The 21479-nt window shown below is 33.8% G+C and overlaps 1 protein-coding gene and 1 pseudogene across 1 annotated transcript in view; both read left to right on the top strand.

The window, feature by feature from the left end:
- Window positions 1-21479, top strand: part of SHOC1 (shortage in chiasmata 1) — a 63527-nt gene that overhangs the window by 13598 nt on the left and 28450 nt on the right. The window contains 12 exon segments of the mRNA XM_036022049.1: window positions 555-739; window positions 9532-9697; window positions 9901-9997; window positions 11370-11517; window positions 12575-12676; window positions 13742-13862; window positions 17015-17097; window positions 17319-17330; window positions 18011-18107; window positions 18243-18343; window positions 18346-18768; window positions 20012-20140. Coding sequence (XP_035877942.1) covers window positions 555-739; window positions 9532-9697; window positions 9901-9997; window positions 11370-11517; window positions 12575-12676; window positions 13742-13862; window positions 17015-17097; window positions 17319-17330; window positions 18011-18107; window positions 18243-18343; window positions 18346-18768; window positions 20012-20140 — 1664 coding nt within the window.
- LOC114503744 lies at window positions 1141-4786 on the top strand (annotated as a pseudogene).

The following is a 21479-nucleotide window of genomic DNA, read 5'->3' as shown; positions in this document are numbered from 1 at the left end:
TGCATGACTTGTACTTTCTCACTATCCTCCCTACAGCAGAGCTGCAGCCATGGCTGCCCTTATCCTGCACCGCCCCTGTTGCTCACAGCCCCTGGCACCACCCCCCAGGAAAAGTACCTTGATAAAACAAGTGGACAAGTACACAGAGATATTCCTTGCATTATAATAGCAAACAATCACAACAAATTTAAATTTTCATCAAAAGGAAATTGGTTCAATAAATAATAATTTACTAACACAGTGGGATCCTGTTCATCCGTTCAAAAATGAAGTGAATGTACATTAATTGACATGTAAATATACTCGCTTTATTGTTTAGCAGAGAACAGGTTACAGAATACTATATACATGAATTCACTTTGGTTTAAAAATATTCAAAATCATTTTAAAAATACACAATTTTTCAATTCATTTCTTGAGCGGTGGGGCTATTGTAATTTTTCTCTGTATTTGTTGGAATTTGGTATTTTTTCTACTGTGAATACATGCTATTTGTTAATAAAGATGTTTTAAAATAGGACAGATGCAAAATCAGTAATTTTATAATGTCATAGAAAAACAATTACAGGAATGGTGACTCAGATTAACTGTGAATTTGAAGAAATTGTTCCAAGTTCAAATCCAAACTCCCAAAATGAATTCGAGGAAGCCAGCTTGCATGCTTATATGGACTACAATGAAGTCTTTACACCTATTAGATGTTCAGGAATATGGCCAGAATTTCCAGGAGAGATCCAAGGTAAAACATTTATTTCCATTTTTATAAAACATTTTTTACTAATGTACAGTTTTATTCCAGTGAGTTTGTTTTACTAGATTTAATTTTTTATTTTATTAAAGATATTCACCTACAAAGTTATAATTCCTAAGCTTTGCCACATTAGAGAAATATTTTTCTCTTTTATATTAATCCCCTTATTGTAAATTAGGTTTTTGGAGTTTAAATGTGTTGGACATCAAAATAGCCTCAGAGATTTGATCACAGTTGCTCACCGCACCTGTATACGGATCTGATGACAAAGCAATCTGGTGTAACATTAAATTAGTATATTATTAAGTGGTGCTTATATTTCATTTTCTAAAATACCCTAAAGATTTTCAATTTTTCTCCCTCATGTAAAATCACAATTCAAAGTAGAGATGGCTAATTTCAGTATTAGGTCAGGAAATTTGTCCAGTTTTTACAAATTAACCATAAGCAATAATTAAATATTTTATCCAAAATATATTTCAAATATTTCATACTTCTAGAGGGTGCGGAATTCTTACCACCTTATAAAAACTTGCTAAGAATTACCTTTCTTGTATGTATAACTGCCTAGCCCCTTTTTAAATAAAAAAAAAATTTAAGACTCTGTTATATAATTGCTAAAATAAAAAAACATAAGGCTCTGTTATATAGCTGCTATTATCATTTAAGATATGCCATAGATTGAGCATGAAAAATAGATTCTTTTGTTGCTATTTTATATAGATAACATATATTGTGTATAAATTTTTAGTGTTGGCAAATAGGTATGTGATGATATATAAAGAGTGAAATCCTTCCTATAGTTTCAAAAGAGAGATAGAGCAATTGCATTAAAGACTAAACTTCAGAGCATGATATAGTAGGAAGAATCTAAATTTGGAATTAGAAGATTTTCATTGTCCAGCTCCACCCTTAAAAAGTTGTCCAAGTTGGGGACAGTTATTAAAAATTTTATGGTTTTCAATTTTCTTCTCTAATTTCGTTTTATTTATTCTTCTAATTTCTTATAAAAATTTTATGTGGGTCAAATTTTATATACACACACGTAAAGAGATGGTTTGTAAAAAAACAAAAAACAGGCTACCCAAATATAGCTATTATTTTTAATGTGGCAAACTAGAAGCTACTGTTGGCAAATTTAATAATATCTGTTGTCCACTTCCCCTAGAATCAGAATCTTCATTACAATTCACTGAATGAAAATATGCTTGAGTTTCCCAAAACAACAGATTCATAGATACAGAGGACAAACTGATAGTTGCCAGATGGAAGGGAGGTTAGGGGGCTGGGTAGAAAAGGTGAAGGGACTGAGTACAAATGAGCAGTTACAAAAAGTCATGGGGATGTAAAGTACAGCATATCCATATATTCGCCCAGAGTCAATAATGTTGACTATGTATGGTGCCATGTGGGTACTAGACTTATAGTGGGGGAGGGTTATTTTGTGAGTTATGTAAATGTCTAACCACTATGCTATACACATGAAACTAATATAATATTAAATGTCAACTGTAATTGAAAAATAAAGAAATATTTTTAAAATGCATATGAATTATTCATATCCTGTATTTTGTTTGCATCTTGTTTCATTAGATCTCCTTCTTTTTAAGGCTGAACATTATTCCCTTGTGTATATATACACCACATTTTCTTTATCCGTATCTGTCAACAGACACTTAGGTTGTTCCCATACATGGGCCATTATTTATAATGCTGCAAGAGAACATGGGAATACAGATATCTCTTTGAGATGGTGATTTCATTGGCCATCTGTTTCTTCCTTCACAACATTTATATATTTTTTTATCTCATTGTGCTGACTGGGACCTCCAGAAGCAACGGTAGTTGCTATCCTTGTCTTGTTTCTTACAGAAAAGCAAATGTTTTAATGTTTTGTCATTAAAAATGATGTAAATACCATTTCATTGTTTATGTCATTTTAAATGATGAATCATTTTCAATGTTTACATCATTCTCAATGGTGAAATGTTAGAGAATTTACTTTATTGGGTTGAGGAAGCTTCCTTTTGTTCTGAGTTTGCTGAGAGATTTTGATCATGAATGAGGATTGACTTTTACTAATGTTTTTCTACAGCTATTATCTACATCTTTACAGAGTGTCCATCTACTAAAAACTTATAGTCCTATAATCTAAACATAAATTGTTTACTATTATGATCATGTTATGTATGCATTACCTTATTTTAAAATATTAACATTATTTTGGGAACATTTCACCATATACTTAAGTTTTCTTCAAAAGCATGATTTTTAATGACTGAAGTTTTTTGTGGTAATTTTTTTCTTTAAAAAAAATTTTTCTATTGTATGTTTCCATTAATGACTGAAGGTTTTAGCCTCATTTATGATTCATACACTTGAGAACACTAACGTTTTTAATTTCAAGTGTGTACATGAATGTATGTTTCATTTCCAATTATTTCATTATGGTGAATGCTTGGAAAAGGAATTATTTGATATAAGTATTTTTTTAGCTATATGTTCACTAGCATGGTATGAGAATACCCTGTTCACACCAACCTTATAATTACTAGGTATATTACTATTGATGTTGTAGTAATATATTTATATAATATGATCAGAAAAATATAGTATTTTTTTTACTTGCACTTTAAAAACCACTGGAGCTTAGTGGCCATTTACACATTTTTATTTTGTGAAATGATTCTCTTTGTCATTTTTCTATTCTTATATTTTATCTTTATATATCAAAGATATCAATAACTCCAAATCTGTTTACTTTGAATTTAACCAGTCCTGCCAATGTTTTCTTTTCCTTTATGGTTTCTTTCATTGCTTTTATACTTAAAAAATTCTTCCTTGGATTAGATAAATATTTATTCATGTTTTCTATAAGATTTTGGTTTAAGTTTAAAACTAAGAATAAGAGGGGCAGCTGTAAGGACCCTAGAAGCAGGACATGACACAGGTGGCACATCTCTGCCACGGGGGCCCAGCATTCCACCTCTGCTCGCCTTTTTTCCTACAAGTGAAAGAAAGATGAAAGAGAATACACTGGATGAACGGGAGCAGGAAGAAGCCATTGCCCAGCTCCCATATGTGGCATTCACCAGGCGTGACAGCATCACCTGTCTCACGTGCCAAGGGACAGACTACATTCCAACAGAGCAAGTAAATGAGTTGGTGGCTTTGATCCCTCACAGTGATTAGAGATTGCGCCCTCAGAGAACTAAACAGTATGTCCTCCTCTCTGTCCTGCTGTCTCCTGGAATTTGGTTTGGTGACTTTCTTCCTGTTTCCACATTCAGTCCTTGTGGATGATGACGGCATCAGAGTGATGAAAGTCACATTTAATAATCGGGACTCCCTTGTAATCCTCACTGTCAAGGCCACCCTGAAAATCAGGAATTCCAACTTCTTCTCTGTGGCCGTGACCAGCCTGCCCAACCAAGTTCAGTAAATGAACATGGTGGTTGAGTCACATGTGACAACTAATAGCTCCCTCATTTCATCTCAGAGCAAGCAACTGGTCAATTTTACCATGCAGGCAGAGATGGGAGGACCATTTTCCTATGTGTCATAGGAATATGCATATTGCCCAATATCCAGGTGTACAACATAGTGATCTTCAGGAGAACTTCAGTGAAAATTTCATACATTGGCCACGTGACCGAGAGCTCCTTGGAGATAGATCACTATGTGGATGGTGGAACAAATTCCTCAGGTGTTTAGAAACTGCTCTTGGTTCTTCCATGGCAGCACCTCTCAGAATAGACACAGCATCTACTTCCAGGGCCTGTCCCATACCTGTCCCAGGTGGTGGAAGCAGAGGAGAAATTTGTTCTCTTAATCCCCAGCACGCACCCTCCTGCTGCTTGGGAGGAAAACTCACCTCTAGCATTATTGATGTTTCTCCAAACCAGCAGAACCAGTGCCTAGTACCCAGTCTATGCCCAGCAAATAGTAGGCACTCCAGGTTTGAAGAATTTGATTCAGATCTTTTCAGCTGTTCTTGGAGCTGGTATAATTTGGAAGCATTCCATGGTACTAGGTTATTAACCAGACTGACATGAAGATAGGACTATTAGTGTAGCTGCACAGAGAGGGGACATTTGAATATATAAAAGAGAGCACAGCCCATTCAATATGTGAATTTTTTTTGTCTCCCAAATGCCTAGTAACTTTTTTTAAGCAGAACTTTTTTTTCTTGTAGAAAGTATAATTCTTTTTACTAAGAGTCTATGTGGGGTTTGATTTACCCTTCATCCATTGGCTGGAACATGGACTGGGGATTTGGTAGAAAAATAAACCCTGCTTTTGATTCAAACAATAAAAATAAGAATAAGAAATATTTTTCCAAATGTTTTGGCAATTGTCCCAATATCATTATGGAATATTTTTTTCTTTCCCAATGATTAGAAATGCCACTTACATCATATGCCAAATTCTTTCTCCACGTTAGAGATTTTTTCTGGATTTTCTATTATATTCTTTGATTTGCCTATTATTGTATCAGTATCATACAGTTTTAGTTGTCTAATATAATTATAACATGTATTAATGGTCTCCTTTTTATTTTTCCATACTTTCATATCTAGAATCTTCCAGATTTACTTTATAATCACTTTTCTAAGTTCCAAAACAGACCTCTTGAGAAATTTAATGTTATTGGGACTTCTTAGAATTTTTACTTTAGTTTTTTTTAAGCCAGGAAAGGGTTTATCTTGCCTTTTAAGGTTTTTTAAAAAAATTATCCTCATTAAATGGTTCCTCCATATACTTTTTGCACATTTTTGTTATGTTTGTTACTCAATATTTGTATATTAGTAGCCATAATGAATTTTTCCATTATTTTTTAAACTCAGTTTTTATATATATTTGAAAACCATTGATTTTATAATTTTGACCAGCACCTTAGGGAACTTCTTTATTTGGTTTTATTTAGTTACCTTGTTTTTTTCAGGTATCTTCTGCAAAGAATAAACCTGTCTTCTTTTCTATTAGTAGACCTCTTTTTTTTCTGCTTCTTTTCACAGTTAACTGGCAAACTTTTTTTTCCTTGAAATAGTTTAACATTCCTCTACAATAGAGGAAAATAGTCTCCCCATATTTGTGCTGGTACGTATAATAGAAGTAATAAAGTCAGAGCTCCAGGGAAGGCTGTATAGCCGTAAGTATATAAGGAAGTAGATTTCCTTTGCTGTACAAAAAATTTTAGTTTGATGTAGCCCCATTTGTTTATTTTTTATTTTGTTTCCCTGGCCTGGGGAGCTATATCTGATTTAAAAAATTGCTATGAGCCATGTCCAAGAATTTGCTGTCTGTATTTTCTTCTAGGATTTTTATGGTTTTGGGTATAACATTTAAGTCTTTGAATTTATTCTCGTGGTCTAGAAGGTGGTCTAGTTTTATTTTTCTGCATGTATATGTCCAATTTTCCCAACACCATTTGTTTAATAAACTATATAGCCCATCATATGTGCTTGATTCCTCTGTCAAATATTAATTGACTATAAAGGTGTGGGTTTATTTCTGGGCTCTCTATAATGTTCCATTTGATCTATGTGTCTGTTTTTATGCCAGTAGCAGGCTATTTTGATTACTATGACCTTGTAATATAGTTTGATATTAGGTAGTGTGATTCCTTCAAATTTGTTCTTCTTTCTCAGGATTGCTGTTGCTATCCAGGGCCTTTTGTGGTTCCAGATAAATTTTTGAAATATTTGTTCTATATCTGTGAAATATATCCTTGGAATCTTGATAGGAATTACATTGAATCTATAGATTGCTTAGGGTAGTATGTATATTTTATGATGTTAATTCTTCCTATCCATGAACATGGTACATGCTTCCACTTAATTGTATCTTCTCCAATTTCTTCAGTGTCATAATTTTCTGACTATAGATCTTTTACATCCTTGATTAGGTTTATTCCTAGGTATTTTATCCTTTTTGGAGCAATTGTGAATGGTATTGTTTTCTTAATTTCTCTTTATGTTAGTTCATTATTAGCATATAAAAGTGCAACTGATTTCTGGATATTAATTTTGTACCCTGCTACTTTGTTGAATTTATTTATCAGTTCTAGTAGTTTCTTGGCAACCCACAGAACGGAAGAACATGTTCACTGATACATCTGATGAGGGGCTAATATCCAAAGTTTATAAAGTACTTACAAATCTCAATACCAAAAAAACCCTAAACAACCCAATTAAAAAATGGGCAAAGGATCTAAATAGACACTTCTCCAAGGAGGAAATACAGATGGCCAATAGACATATGAACAGATGCTCAATGTCACTAATCATCAGAGAAAAGCAAACTAAAACCACAATGAGATACCATCTCACACCTGTCAGAATGGCTATCATCAATAAATCAACAAACAATAAGTGCTGGCAAGGATGTGGGTAAAGGAGAACACTTTTGCACTGTTGGTGGGAATGCAGACTGGTGCAGCCACTGTGGAAAGCAGTATGGGATTTCCTCAAAAAATTAAAAATGGAACTGCCTTTTGACCCAGCGATCCCACTTCTGGGAATAATATATCCAAAGGAAATGTAAACACTAATTTAAAAGAACATAAGCACCCCTATGTTCATTGCAGTGTTATTTACAATCGCCAAGATATGAAAGTAGCCCAAGTGTCCATCAATAGATGAGTGGATAAAACTACTATGGGCCATTTACACAATGGAATACTATTCAACTGGAAAAAAAAAAAAGGAAATTTCACCCTCTGGGACAGTGTGGATGGGCCTGGAGAACTTCATGCTAAGTGAAATAAGCCAGTCAAAGAAAGATAAATACCATATGGTTTCACTCATATGTGGAATCTAATGAACAAGTGAACTCACAGGGAAAATGGGGACAGACCCGTGGATAGAGAACAGGATGATATTTGGGTGGGGGGAGGTTAGGGAATGGAAGGACTGAGCAAAAAGGAAAAGGACTCATGGACATGGACAACAGTGGTGATTGCTAGGGGGAAGTGTTATAAGTGGACTAAATGGTAATGGAAAAAATACAATAAAGTTTAAATTTTAAAAAGAATATAAGGAAGTAGTACCCTTGATTAAAAACAAACAAAAAAACTACTTTTGTAGTTATAAAGAACATTAATTGTGGTGTTATGCTGCCATCTAATGGCTTAATCTAAAAAGGGTGGTTGGAAAATAATGTCCAGACGGACTCCCAGTAATAACACCAAAAGGAGCCTATAGGAAGGGAAATGAGTAGAGGGCCTGAGTTAAAAATGAAATGTGAGAATGGGGATACAAACAAATGCTGTTTGGGTTTTTACTATTAATATAACTTCATTAATATTTACAGAATGAATGTACAAATGAACTGTCTTTTTTGTTTTTATTTTTTATTTCATTGTTCTTCAAGTACAGTTGTCTCAAAATATGCAATGTACAGCAGCCAGGACCATCCCTTTGCCTGCTGCTAACTTGATGTGTCAGAGGAGAGCTTGTTATATAAACTAGCCTCCTAAGAGATTGTTTATCTGAACCTGTTAAGTTCCTGACAATCTTGTGGTCCAGAGCTTCCCCTTACACACTAAGAAAACTAGCCATGAGTTCCATATCTAAACAGGGCATATCTGAGAAAATTTAAAGATGGTTCATTTGTATTGACCTGGCAATTCCACTGTTGAGATGGTCCCGGCTGCTGTACATTACATACTTATTAAGTGTATACATACCAATGGGTCATGGGAGACATCACTCCATGCTATCCCTCTCTAATAGCATTCTAATATTATCAATACTTAACTGAAATACTGCTGCCCAGAACAAGAGACCATTGCTTCCCTTCAAGGTGTCTTATGCTTTTGGGATCTTGGCTTTCTGAAGTAGTTAAGGAATGGGTCCAGGTTTTCTGTTTCTTCCCTTGGTTCAGAAACTGTTAAAGCCCTGCTGCAATTAGCTAAGTTTCTAAAGTAACCCAAACATGGTAAGATGGAGATAGAGAGGAGAAATTTATTCTAGGAATTAACTGTTAGTTGTAGTGTTTCCTAATATGTAACATATATCCTATTTCTCAAGTAGATCCTTTGCCCTATAACTTTCACTGTACCTAATCTTATAGCAACATGTTTAAGTAAGAGACTGACAGTGACCAGAGGGGAGAGGGGAGGGAATTTCAGGGGAAAAGGGTGAAGGGTTTGCAGAAACAAGTATAAAGTACACATGGACAATAACGGGGTGGGGGCAGATGGAAATGGGAGGGAGGTAGAGAGGGCTTGGGTGGGGGAGGCAGAAAACTGTACCTGAACAACAATTAAAATTTAAAAAAAATTTTTTTAAAAAGAGTGCTAGAATCAAAGTTAGTCTCACTTGTAGCCCTTGCAGACCATCTCCATTTGCTATGTCAGAGTCTCTGGGGATAAATTGGAGGTCTTAAGAGACCTTGCAGAGAAGAAAAGACTATAGTCATCAAAAGTCAAATGCTATTATTTCTTTACAATTTGTCTAGGCTACACTTAGCTATTTTGAAGTATAAGGCCACAAGAGATTTCCCTCTATTGATTAATTTTTGTTGAAAAAACTATGTCATTATAACTCTTTCAGGATATTTAGTTACTACTCAATGTACTAAATGATATTAAAATTTATTGAGCTTTTACCTATTTACCACTACTATCTATCTGTTTTATATGTTCAGTACAAGGAAGAGCTAAAGAATTAAAAATGTGTTTGAAAACTCCAGCATTATCTAATGGCTTGATAGTGTCTAGATCCTTTTGTATAACTTTCAGATTTTATTCTTTTATATGTCTTATTTCTTTTCAGATTTGTTATTTGATCATGAAGAAATACTTTTTGCAGATAATTTGACTGCCTATAAAAGTCATCTACCAACATCACGTACTTTATTGAGTAAGATAAAACCGTTTTTGCTAGAAGACCCTCCTTTAGACTTCAAAGAACAGATCTTCACAGAAGCTAATTTTTTCGGGTACTTAATTGCCCAGTGTTGTAAATATTTTAAAAGGAGAAAATATTCTTTGTATACTTACAGGTCTAGATATTACCAATAATAATATCTTATCAGTATTCTACTTTAACTCTGATTTTAATCATTGTGTATTTTTATTGGCTGCATTTAGTATGCAAGTTGCTATTAGTAAGCACTAATTTAATGTTTTATTTTTTGTTAAGGGAGTGTTTCTCTTACCAAGGAGATTTGAAAGATCTTATGAAAGAAGATTTTTACATAGCTGAAGAGAACTTTTGTCGGGAGGAGCTAGAAGATACGGTAGGTTTAAATGAAGCTATAGTACCTGCTTTCAGTAATGTTTATAAAAGTGGTAAAGCATACTTTAACAAAATTAGTAATATATCTTGACTTGATAATGGGTTGAATGCATGTCAGCTTAGACATTAAATTTACTTCTAAGATAGTGGTTCTAAACCTTGGTAATACATTGGAATTACTTGGGTAATTTTAATGTAATACTGAAGCCTGCATTCTACCCAGATACATTCTGATTTAATTGGTTTGGTGTCCAGCCCAGTTATAGAGAATTTTAAAACCTCTCCCAATCATTTTAATCATTGAACCTGGTATAGGACATTAAGTGATTGTGTGGACATTAAGTGACCATTTTCTATTTAAAAATTGGAGACTGGAGCTAAAAATGTTTATTTGTGAGTTATACACTTGAAATATATACTTGAGCTGATTTCATTGAAAGAATAAGGATGGTCTGAGCGTACATTTTAGGTGCTGCCAGTGATTAATAAGGAAGATAGCATCCTTGCACATTAAAGGTCAATCTTTTCAAAGGCAGCCCCTCTGTTTTAGTATACAGTTCCAATTGCACACAAAAGCATTGTATGATGTTAGTATTGCATGTAAAGAATTCTAGCAGTTGAGAGTGTGAATTACTTTTCACAGTAATAAGCTAAAAAAACTAGACCCAGGTAGATTAGATGCATTTACAAAATTACTTTAAACATTTTTTAAAAACTGCAAATGTTTTATATTTGGGTTTTTTCTTAAAACATTCAAAGGAAATATAGATATAGAGTAGTTATAGATAAAGATATACAGATACAGATATAGAAGTCTTAAGGCATTTAAAGGGTCTCCTTACAATTAAAAATGTTAGCAGATGTGGTAAAAATATTAATTCACCTATTAACTCCTTTACTCCATTTCCCCTCTTGCTCGCCCATTAACTTTGAGAGTTGAGGCATTTGGTTCTGTAGGAATGAAAGGGAAACATTCCAGGGAGTGCAGTAAAAATCCATTCCATTCCATCTCCCCCTTTTCACTTCTCCTCATTCACCACTTCTCATCTGCTGTAGTGATGGTTTTTAACTTAGAATTTTAAAAGTTTATTAACCTAAAAGGCGATATTTCTGCATCTAGGGATATTGTACATCACTCATGTAATCAGTGTCCATAAAGGACATTACTCAGAACATTGCTTATTATATAGCATAATATATTTTTGGCTGCTGTACCTCCATTTTTTAAATATATGCATAGCATTAAAATTTTTGAGGGTGGGTTTAGTTTAAAATTTGGTATACCAATTAAACAAACATGTCTGTTTATGAATTCAGAAATCTTTATTTGGAAAACCTAACTAAAAACGTTTTTAAATTATATATTATCTCAGCCATTATTTTTGCTTGACTGGGAAGTAGTACCTCCAACCTTCAAACAAGAAGTTAATATTCCATCATTTTCAGAATTGAAGGAGTTATTAAACTTGATGCCAGAAGTAGTAAGTTATGAAGATGAGAATGAAAAGCTTTTCAAAAGAGGTAAGACTTAATTTTAAAAATTATTACTTATAGCCCTGGCTGGTGTAGCTCAGTGGATTGAGCTCGGGCTGTGAAACAAAGTGTCGCCAGTTTGACTCCCAGTCAGGGCACAGGCCTGGGTTACAGGCCAGGTCCCCAGTGCGGGCCGGGCCATGTGAGAGGCAACCACGCATTGATGTTTCTCTTTCTCCCTCCCTTCCTCTCTCTCTAAATAAATAAATAAAACCTTTTAAAAAACTTATTACTTATCAAAACTATTTAATAATGTTTCTTATAAAAATTCTTGTTCATTAAACTTTTTTCTGAGCCTCTAGAGTTTTAAAGAGTGTTCTGCAGCTACTATGGTGAAATTTCAGAATTATTGATGAGACTCTTTTCTCATCTTTCTTTTTATATGCTTACAAACTGAAAATAATCTAATTGTTTGAATACAAATAAAGCTAAGACATTTATGACTGTACTAATTTTTTAGTTGTTCTTTTATAGAATGATGAAGCCTAACAACTTACATGCTAACTTTAGTTAGGTAGAGAAACTCTGAGTAAGGTTATGATGCATGGAATCAGATGGCTGGTAGAGTCATAACCTAAAATTTAGATGGTTTCATCCCAGATAGACTTAGTAAATATTGTTGAATTCTTTTTAGTGACAATTTGAGCCCAAGTATTTAACTCCCCTCTTATAAATTGCAGTCAAAATGACGAAAGACATATAATATTAGCGAGGAGTGAAGGGGATTTGTGATATCCATTGAGAACAGGGGTGCTTGCTATCTGTAGAGTACAAACTTGAAGGGATTCTTGAATATAAGACTAGATCAGGGGAATGATCAGCCTACAAATCAAAGCAAGGGAATGAAAAGCTGACCTGAGTAAATGAATCTAATCTATACTAAGACTTGAAAGTATAGCAGAGCTCAAAGTTGCAGGGTGGTATGGGCTTTTCAGCAGTATACAAATCTAGGAATGCTACTGGAAAGACGAGTGAATGAGATTACCAAAAAATCTAATATACTAGCACTTTGGCTGATAGTAGACTTTCTTCCTTTTCTTTCTAGATGTTACAACTAACCATGGAATTGACATTGAGCATATAAAATGCAACTCCACAGACATTTTGGCCATTCAAAGCCAATACGAAACAGAGAGCAATGAACCAGGTGGAAATTTTGGATAAATCATTGAGTTTATTAGAGGTTACCTATATATGATGTGAAAGTACAATGCATTTACTTACAAAGTCTATGAGACAGTTTTCATGTTTAAAATTTGATTATTATAACCCAGGGTGTCATATTTTTCTTTTATCTGTTCCTTTACATTTGTACTATCATTAACTCATTAGCCTTCTAGCATCAAAACTGAATAATATACAGAGAGAGTTACAAAGACTGAGGAAGAAAAATGGGGAAATAGCATTAATATAAAAAAAATCTTATAACATTATAACTCAATAAATAAAATTTTATATTTTCTCTCAGAATAAGCAATCTTGCTAATCCCTTTTATATTTTTGTAAATTTAACTTTTTTAATCTCCCAAAGTAATCCTATCATTATTGTTAATATTATAATTTTATCAAATTTGGAATCTTAGCATCATCTTTTGATCCAGTATAATGCCAAATTGTGTTGCTTCTTAACTATGTTGATGATACTCTTATTTAGTTACATTTACAGTTAGATTACATGAATCATCTATTTGGAAGTTTACTTCTTTATTTATGAAAGTTGACAGAAACATACTATTTATGAATAAATGAGGATCAGTTTGTCAAGCCCATCCTATAAATACATATCTCTGCCAGGTCACCTAGACTTTTTAAGGTGGAGGATTACCCGCCATTAATATTATTCACTTAACATCACCAGTATATACTCTGCAGAGTACTATCCTCTAAGTACTGACAACACAAGTCATAAGAATTAAAAGCATAATCACACATGGAGCTCTTAGAATTTATCTCATAGAGCAAACTCAGTAAAGTTTAGTTGTCAATGGATTTTTTGAAAACCACCAATATCACAGTTGAGACACCAGGTGATATATGTGTAATTCCTTGTGTAGATGGAAAAGTAAAACAGTTATTTTATATTTCAAGTAACCCAAGTTTTTATTGAAAGTTTTTGTTGGACATATAACTGCTAACAAAAAGTTCTACATTATATGTAATTTTATTCAATGTTTATGTAATATTATGATTTTTAAAATTTTGTGTATTCCAGAAAAGTTAGAAGAAGAATTAGAAATGCCACTATCTCCTCTACACCTAATGAACCAACATTCTTCTGTGAATTCATTATGTACAGAGCTTCAGATGTTTCCATTTTCTACTATTTGTAAAATGTAAGTAAGGATTACACCTAGAACTCAAATTGCAATTCAGATCAAGCAGTTTTTAATTAAATCTCTCCATGTAAAGGCAGTTTCCAGGATACCTCTGTGAAAAAAAAAAAAGTCTAAGAAATAGAACAGTGCCTACATTAAGCAACTGAAAGGAATATATGAATATACATATACATACTTGTTTTTATATGCATAGAATATTTTAGAAAGACACAGAAGTATTAGGTAATGTTAGTTGTGTCTAGAAGGGAACCAGGTAACCTGGAAATATGGGAGCTAGTAGTGATAGAGCCAGGATCTTTTATACTTTTAGTATTTTGAATGTGAATATATTACCATTAAAAATAAACAACTTGAAAAGTTTAAAAGATTCTGGCATTGGAACAATCTGCTTAGGATATTGCCACCGGATGCTTGTCAATGGCACTGCCTCCATTTGGCGCTCACTGCCATGAAAGTCAGTGTAGAGGTGTCCTAATTTGCTAGGGCTTCCATAACAAATACCATGACTTAACAGCAGATCTTGTTTACCTCTGTCAGTGTGATGTTGATATTGGGGGAACCAGACAGCACCAAGTATTGATCCATAAATCTGTTCAGTACCCCACTGTTACTATGCAGATGGTCTGTAATCTCGGAACTGTTACAGTAGGACTGTACCATTGTGCTCTAGGTTGAGCCAAAGTTGCATAGCTTAACAACCCAGCATCTTTGCCCTCTGAAAGAAGCCTGAGATAGCTTTGGTTGCTATCTTGTACCATGTGACATATGTGTAACTTAATATTTTCCAAGTTCAACTCATTTGCTGTCCTGCAATAAAGCTACCCATTCCTCTGCTTCTTATGTCCCTTACAAAATTAGGAACATGACTAGTATGGTCCCCTCTTCCTTATGGTAATCCTGGAATTTAATATGTCCTAAAATAGCACATTTTCAGGGAAAGTACCAAAAAATTACAAGTCTTTAACAAATTTTTCCCAAGAGTGGGAACAGTAGCAGCTATGTGCAGGGTTTTGAGTCCTTACCTGAGATCTGCTGATCTATCAGAAGAGAATGCTGTTCGGTTACTGGGGGCAATTCATCACACACTGCTCAGGCTCCTGTTAGTGGCTTTCGGAAGGTGTCACAGCATGAGATGGAGGAAGCTGACATTAAGGGTCCTACTTGCCTTCATATTCTGGCAAAGAATTATGTCATTTGGGGGGTACATCTGTGACACAGAGAACTCTACCATGAATTAGAACTGCCCATAGCAGACGTGAGCTCTAAACAACAGCATGGGACAAGTATAGAAACCACCTAGAATTTGTCTAAATGCTTTGAGTCCCTTTGCTAAAGTGCCAGATGTTTATCTGCAAAACTTACACTATTATTTTTAATGCCCTTTTACTGTTTTATTTATTCTAATTCTACACTGCTGGATCCATCTGTTCAAGCAGATTGGCAAACTGAAACAGAAACTAGGAGAAATTAGTGTAATTTTGAATTTCAATCAGATATAAAAAATATTTACTTAATAAACTTTTAATCACACAGGTTATATATCTACTTATTGTTATAACTCAAGTATCTAATGAGAATTTTTGAAACTAAAGTCATATCTATACATTAGGAATTACCAAATTTAGAAAAAGACTTAACTTAGCCAAGGTACTAAGGCCATTTGAAACAGTTTGAAGAAGTTGTCTCATCACCACTACCTTCGCTAACAAGTGGCAAATCACCTGCATTTGGTTTGTGAACTATAAAAAGTTAAAAATCCCTATTTTAAAAATGGGTGTATACCTCAACTATGAAATACAGAAAGTATTAAAATTAAAATACAACAGAAGGGAAAAGTGATACATGATATTGTTGTATTTTTTACTTGCTTTTACGGCCCCAATTACTTTTGTTTCAGAACACATTTTGATGGAAACATGCCCAGTTAACACATATTTTCAGTGCCTACCACATATAAAACTCTACGCTCAATTTTCTGGGGCTAAAAAGAAAAGTCTGTATGACATAAGATTTTATTTCCCTGTCAACTGATTACTGAATTGTGAATATATTTTTATGTATGACCAAAGAAGATGTCAAATTCAGAAAGTCTTCAAAGATTTTCATTAAGAATTAGAATATTTGTCTATATTATGGTCTCCTGTTGGACGTGGCTTGCCTAAATATTTCCCCTTCCTTTTACTTTAAAATAATTGCCTACAATCTGAGAAGTCTATTTGCCAAAGGCCTTGGTAAGGTTCAAGACTGTCTAGATTCTCAGGTTTTGCCACTGCATGCCAGATTTTGGATTATATGGGTAAATTGGATGATTTAGACATAAAACCTAGCTTTCTACTACCAGGACTGTCAATTGTAGCAGTACTTATAACTAGCATGCTCATACATGTTTCACATGAACAGAGACACATACCATCAACTCTTACTTAGAAGGGAATAGAAGGTTTGGGGGACTAGATAAAGGGGGTTGTGAGTTAATGCCCACTTCCCTACCAAGGCTAGTATCTCCATAATTGTTAATAGGCTGTAATTTACATTGATTGTTTGCATAGTTCTCCCTTCAGTGCCCCAAAATGTACAGACACTCTTCGCTCACTCACACACCCATCAAGATTGAAGCCCTGAACTAAACTGCAGGACCTGTCACTTCCTGAGAAGGGAGAGCAGACAGAACTTTTTCATAGTCTGATCCTCATCCAGTAGAGGCTCCAAAATTTTGGTTTAGAATGAACTCGGGGATAGCAATTATGTAAAAGTTTGTGTTGAAACTACTATTTTGTGTGGCAAGGAGAGTAATTTTACTTGCATTGTATTTTTATTTCGAGTGACTTATAGGGTTGGTGCTAGTACATTTTATAGAATGAAGTGCCAAAACCCTTTCAGCTCAGGCTCTTTTGGCTCCAGGTTCACTGAGGGAGAAGTAAGTTATAAACAAGCAGGAGCATTTGAAGAGCTGTCAAATTGCCAAACCCTCCCAGGGGAGAAAGAAGTATTTGAAATTTGGTCTATGGAAGTCTCTACCTCAGCTTACCCATTTATAAAATAGTTAATATTTCACTTTGCTTTTTAGTGAGAAAAATACTTTTCGTAAAAGAAATTTTATTATACAAAAAACTAATATTATTAATGTATTAAATTTTTACTTTTTTCAGTAATTTGCTTACTTCTGAAAAATAAGCTAATGAATACTAAACACTGTGGCAATCAGAAAGCCACAGAAGCTTTTTGAACTCAAGTTTTTTTTTAATTATAGAGGGAGGGGAGAAGAGGGAGGAAGAGAAAGTGAGAAACATGAATGTGAGAGAGAAACATCCACTGGCTGCCTTCCACACATACCCCAAGGGACTGAACCTGCAGCCCAGGCCCACACCCCAACCAGGAATGGAACCCACAACCCTTTGGTTCATGGGACAATGCCCAACCAACTGAGCCATACCAGCCAGGGCTTGAAGTCAGTTTTGCTTCCAGGTAAAGATTAATTGATTTTGAATGCTAAATAAAATGTATACACAAAATGTACAGTAAGTAGAAATTTAATTATCAGTTTCATTGTGTTTATTATTACCATCATTATAAAAAACATAGCTCTAAAATTAGAATTTTAAAATTCATAATCCTAATTTTGGATTAGTGTTTATAATGCAGGTAATAATGTTACATAGTCATACTAGTTCAGTTCTTCTATTAATTATGATTTGTCCCCATTTAGGATAGCAGTATTAAAGCAGAAAGCTCTGAGCCAAAATATCTAAGATGACAGTCATTGTAAAATCTGATCAAATATATCTTCTTGTTTAGCTTCATTATAATGAGTTGGAATTTCTAATTGAATAAGTCATATCAATTCTTCAAAATGTTATCAAATGTACTAATCTGGTCAAATAATAGTTCCATCTCCTACTAAATATTAGAATAATTTTAACCTTATAATATTTCCACAGATTGAAATAAACCTTTTATGTGAATACTATTGGTATTTTAGATTTTTGTAAATATTGGCTTCTTGAAGATGAAATACCAGATATAACTTTATTTCATTTTTTTCCTAATGTGTGAAAATTTATTTCATAAGAAATTTTCAGTGGTTCTGTTTATTGTATTTTTCATCTCTTTTGCCCTATTTGTTTTTTGAGTTGTTGTTTTTTTAGTGCCAAGAACTGAAAAACCCAACAATCAATATTCAGTTACAGATTTGGAAAAGATATTTTCTTTTTTAAATTGTATTTTATTGATTATGCTATTATAGTTGTCCCCATTTTTTGCCCCTATGCCCCCCTCCACCCAGTAGTAGTAGTAGTAGTAGTAGAGAGAGAGATATGCTGTATTTTTATCCTTTAAAATTTTTATTTTATTCAGACCAAAAACTGATTTTCAAAGCAGTAAACAAAGTACTCCTAAGGATCAAATTATATCAATAATTTGTTACCCTGATACCCTAGTAGGACACTCATATAAGCATGGAAGTCATTTGGATATTTTTATTCTCTGTTTTCAGCATGGCTAGCCCATAAGAGTTGTTCCTCATCTGTTGCACTTATTGACGAAGATTCTACAAATAATAATTTATCATTTCCACAAAAAAGTCCATCTCCAGGAAAAGATGTACCAGACTTGTGTTTTTCTGATGAATATATCTCTGCTAAAAGTCCAACAAAGGAAGAAAAACCAAAGGATGATCCAGAACTAGTTTATAGACTAATCCAAAATAAAGAAAGTAAAGATTGCTCAGAACTTGATTGCACAATACTATCCACTGGATCATCTTCAAAAATTGAAAAACCTTCTTTTAAACATGGTAAAAAAAGGGAAAATGACTTGGACCTGTTGAACGACTTTATTATGATGCGAAATAAACATAAAATTTTCACCTCAAACACTGAAGTTACAGATAATGATGAAAAAGATGGTAGGTAATTTAGTAATATTTTGGCATAGCTATGATAGCTTTAAGGACTATATGTATAATTTATTATAGACAATAAGAAAATAAAGGTCTTCCAGATAGAAAATATTATATTTCAAAGTCAAAGAAAATGTCACTGATTCATGATACTTATTGTGCATGGAGAAAGATACGGATATAGATATAGATGTAGATGTGTATTTTCAAAAAAAAATTTTTAAATTACGTTTGAACTTGTAAGAAAAGTCCCTGTTTGTAAAACTTACTTTCTATAACTTATTCATACAGATTTATAATATTTCAAACTTTTTTTTATTATTCTGCCATTCTTTTTTCTCTTTTAGCTGACAGTTCTATCTCAGTATTTTAACTTATATTTTAATGTATACTTAAGTACACTTTGCCCAAATGATTGCTTATTAGTCTTTTTTACCTTTACCAAAGACTTTCTGAGTTATAACTATTTTACATTCTGCTTATAACAATATCAGAAGTAGTATAATGTCATATAATTTCACTTCTGTTTAAAAATTGGTATTCTAGAATATGTTTAACATACCCAGATGAAATAACTGCAAAAATATGTGTAAGAGAGCATATTTAGGTCTTACTGTTCTATATACTATTCATGTACACAAGATCTTGCCCTTGAATCAATTATAAAATAAGACAAGAAGTAAAATATATACCAAAATATCATCTCCTTTACTACTGAAGGTTAAGTCAGAAAAAGGAGCTTAGTTTGAGAGTCAGATGGCTTGCTAGCTAAACACCAGAATTGGGCAGAGTTACCTACTCAGTCCCAAACTATATTGGGCTGGGACAGGATTCCCCACGGTGGGGTGGAAGGACTGCTTGGGAAAGATTCATGACATAGAGAAATAAAAATATGTGGAAAGTTACAGAGCAATGGAGTAAAGTAGAAGAGTACATGTTATTTTAAATGTTGAGTACTGTACTTGGTGTTTAATCCTTACAACAATATTCAAAGTAGGTATATTATCCATATTTTACATATGAGGCTGGTGTCAGACTGAGAATGAAACACCGGTGTAATGTCAAAGTTCTTTCCATTATTACCATTTGACTTTCTACCCAGTACAGTGGTAGGTTCATCCACCCAAATTGTTCAATTTACTACTGATGTGTTTCAAAGAACTTTAACAATGTCGATCATAATAGAAAAAAGCATTTAAGCAGAGCAACAGTATTTCTTCTGAACAATGCAAATTAATATTTTTATTAGAATTTCTGAATAAAGAAGAAGATTCTTTGACTGTTCAAGAAGAAAGTCCTATTGTTTGTACTAATGAAACTCTAGAGAAAATAAATCAGGAAAGGGGAGCAGATAATGTCATTGAGATTCAAGCATCAGGTATGCTATATACTTTTTTAAATCATTTTTTGTTATTGTATTACAGTTGTCCCAATTTCCCCCTTTGCCCTCCTCCACCCATCCCACCCCCTACTCCCACAGTCAATCCCCACGCCATTGTCCATTTCCATGAGTCATTCATACATGTTGTCTAGTCCTTTCCCCGTCCTTCCACCATTATATCCCTCCCCCATCCCCTCTGGTCACTTTTAGTCTGTTCCATGTTTCCATACCTGTGGTTCTATTTTTTTGTTGTTGTTAGTTTATTTTGATTCCTCTGATAGGTGAGATCATATGGTATTTGCCTTACCCTGACTGACTTATTTCATTTAGTGTAGTATTCTCCAGTTCCATCTGTGCTGTCATGAAGGGTAAGAGTCCCTTCTTTCTGTTGCATAGTATTACATTGTATAAATGTACCACTGTTTTTTGATCCACTCATGTACTGATGGGCACTTAGGTTGTTTCCAGCACTTGGCTATACATAGATCGATGGAAAGGAATAGAGAACCCAGAAATAAACCCAAGTCTCTATGGTCAATTAATATTTGACAAAGGGTGCAGGAGCATACAATGGAGTAAAGACAGCCTCTTTGATAAAAAATGTTGGGGGAACTGGACTGGTACATGCAAAAAAATGAGACTAGACCACCAACTTATATACCAGAATAAACTCAAAACAGATAAAAGACTTAAATTGTGATATTACCATATTTTTCAGACCATAAGATGCACCTAGGTTTTAGAAGAGGAAAATAGGAAAAAAATTTGAAGCAAAAAATGTGGTAAAATATTTAATAACATAAATAACATAATATTTCACCAATGTAAATGTAAACAGAACTCAGCAGCAGCATTAACTACCATTATTCCTCCCAAATGGTGGGGGTGCATCTTATATTCTGAAAAATACAGTATATGCTTTTAAGATACACTCAAATTAAGTAAATTTGAAAGCCCTTTCCTGGGTATCTAGGATATACCTAATTTTCCAGGTAACTTTCTTTACTTGTTTCAGATATTTCTTTATTCCACTTCTACTTTCAAGTTATTTCCCAACCTGCAAGGCCCTATTCACTGCCTCTGCCTTCCCCTTCACCCTACTCCAGTCCACTACGTGTTATTTCTTCTTTGAAACTGCTGCTTCCCTACATTAAAACAGGGAAGAGGAAACAATTCAGGCTCTTGTGCCCAGTCTAGAAAATGATCTGCTAATGGTTGCCTTTTCTATTCCCTCACCCACGACGAGAGTGTTGTAAATAAGCTGTTATTGATTCCTCTGCTGATTAAACTTTTTGTTCTGCTATAAAGAAGAATATTCTTTGACTCTGAAAGAGCA

Source organism: Phyllostomus discolor, chromosome 3, assembly GCF_004126475.2.
Source record: "Phyllostomus discolor isolate MPI-MPIP mPhyDis1 chromosome 3, mPhyDis1.pri.v3, whole genome shotgun sequence".
Lineage (NCBI taxonomy): Eukaryota > Metazoa > Chordata > Mammalia > Chiroptera > Phyllostomidae > Phyllostomus > Phyllostomus discolor.
Note: the sequence above shows the minus strand (reverse complement) of the source record. Positions and strands in the feature narration are given on the sequence as shown.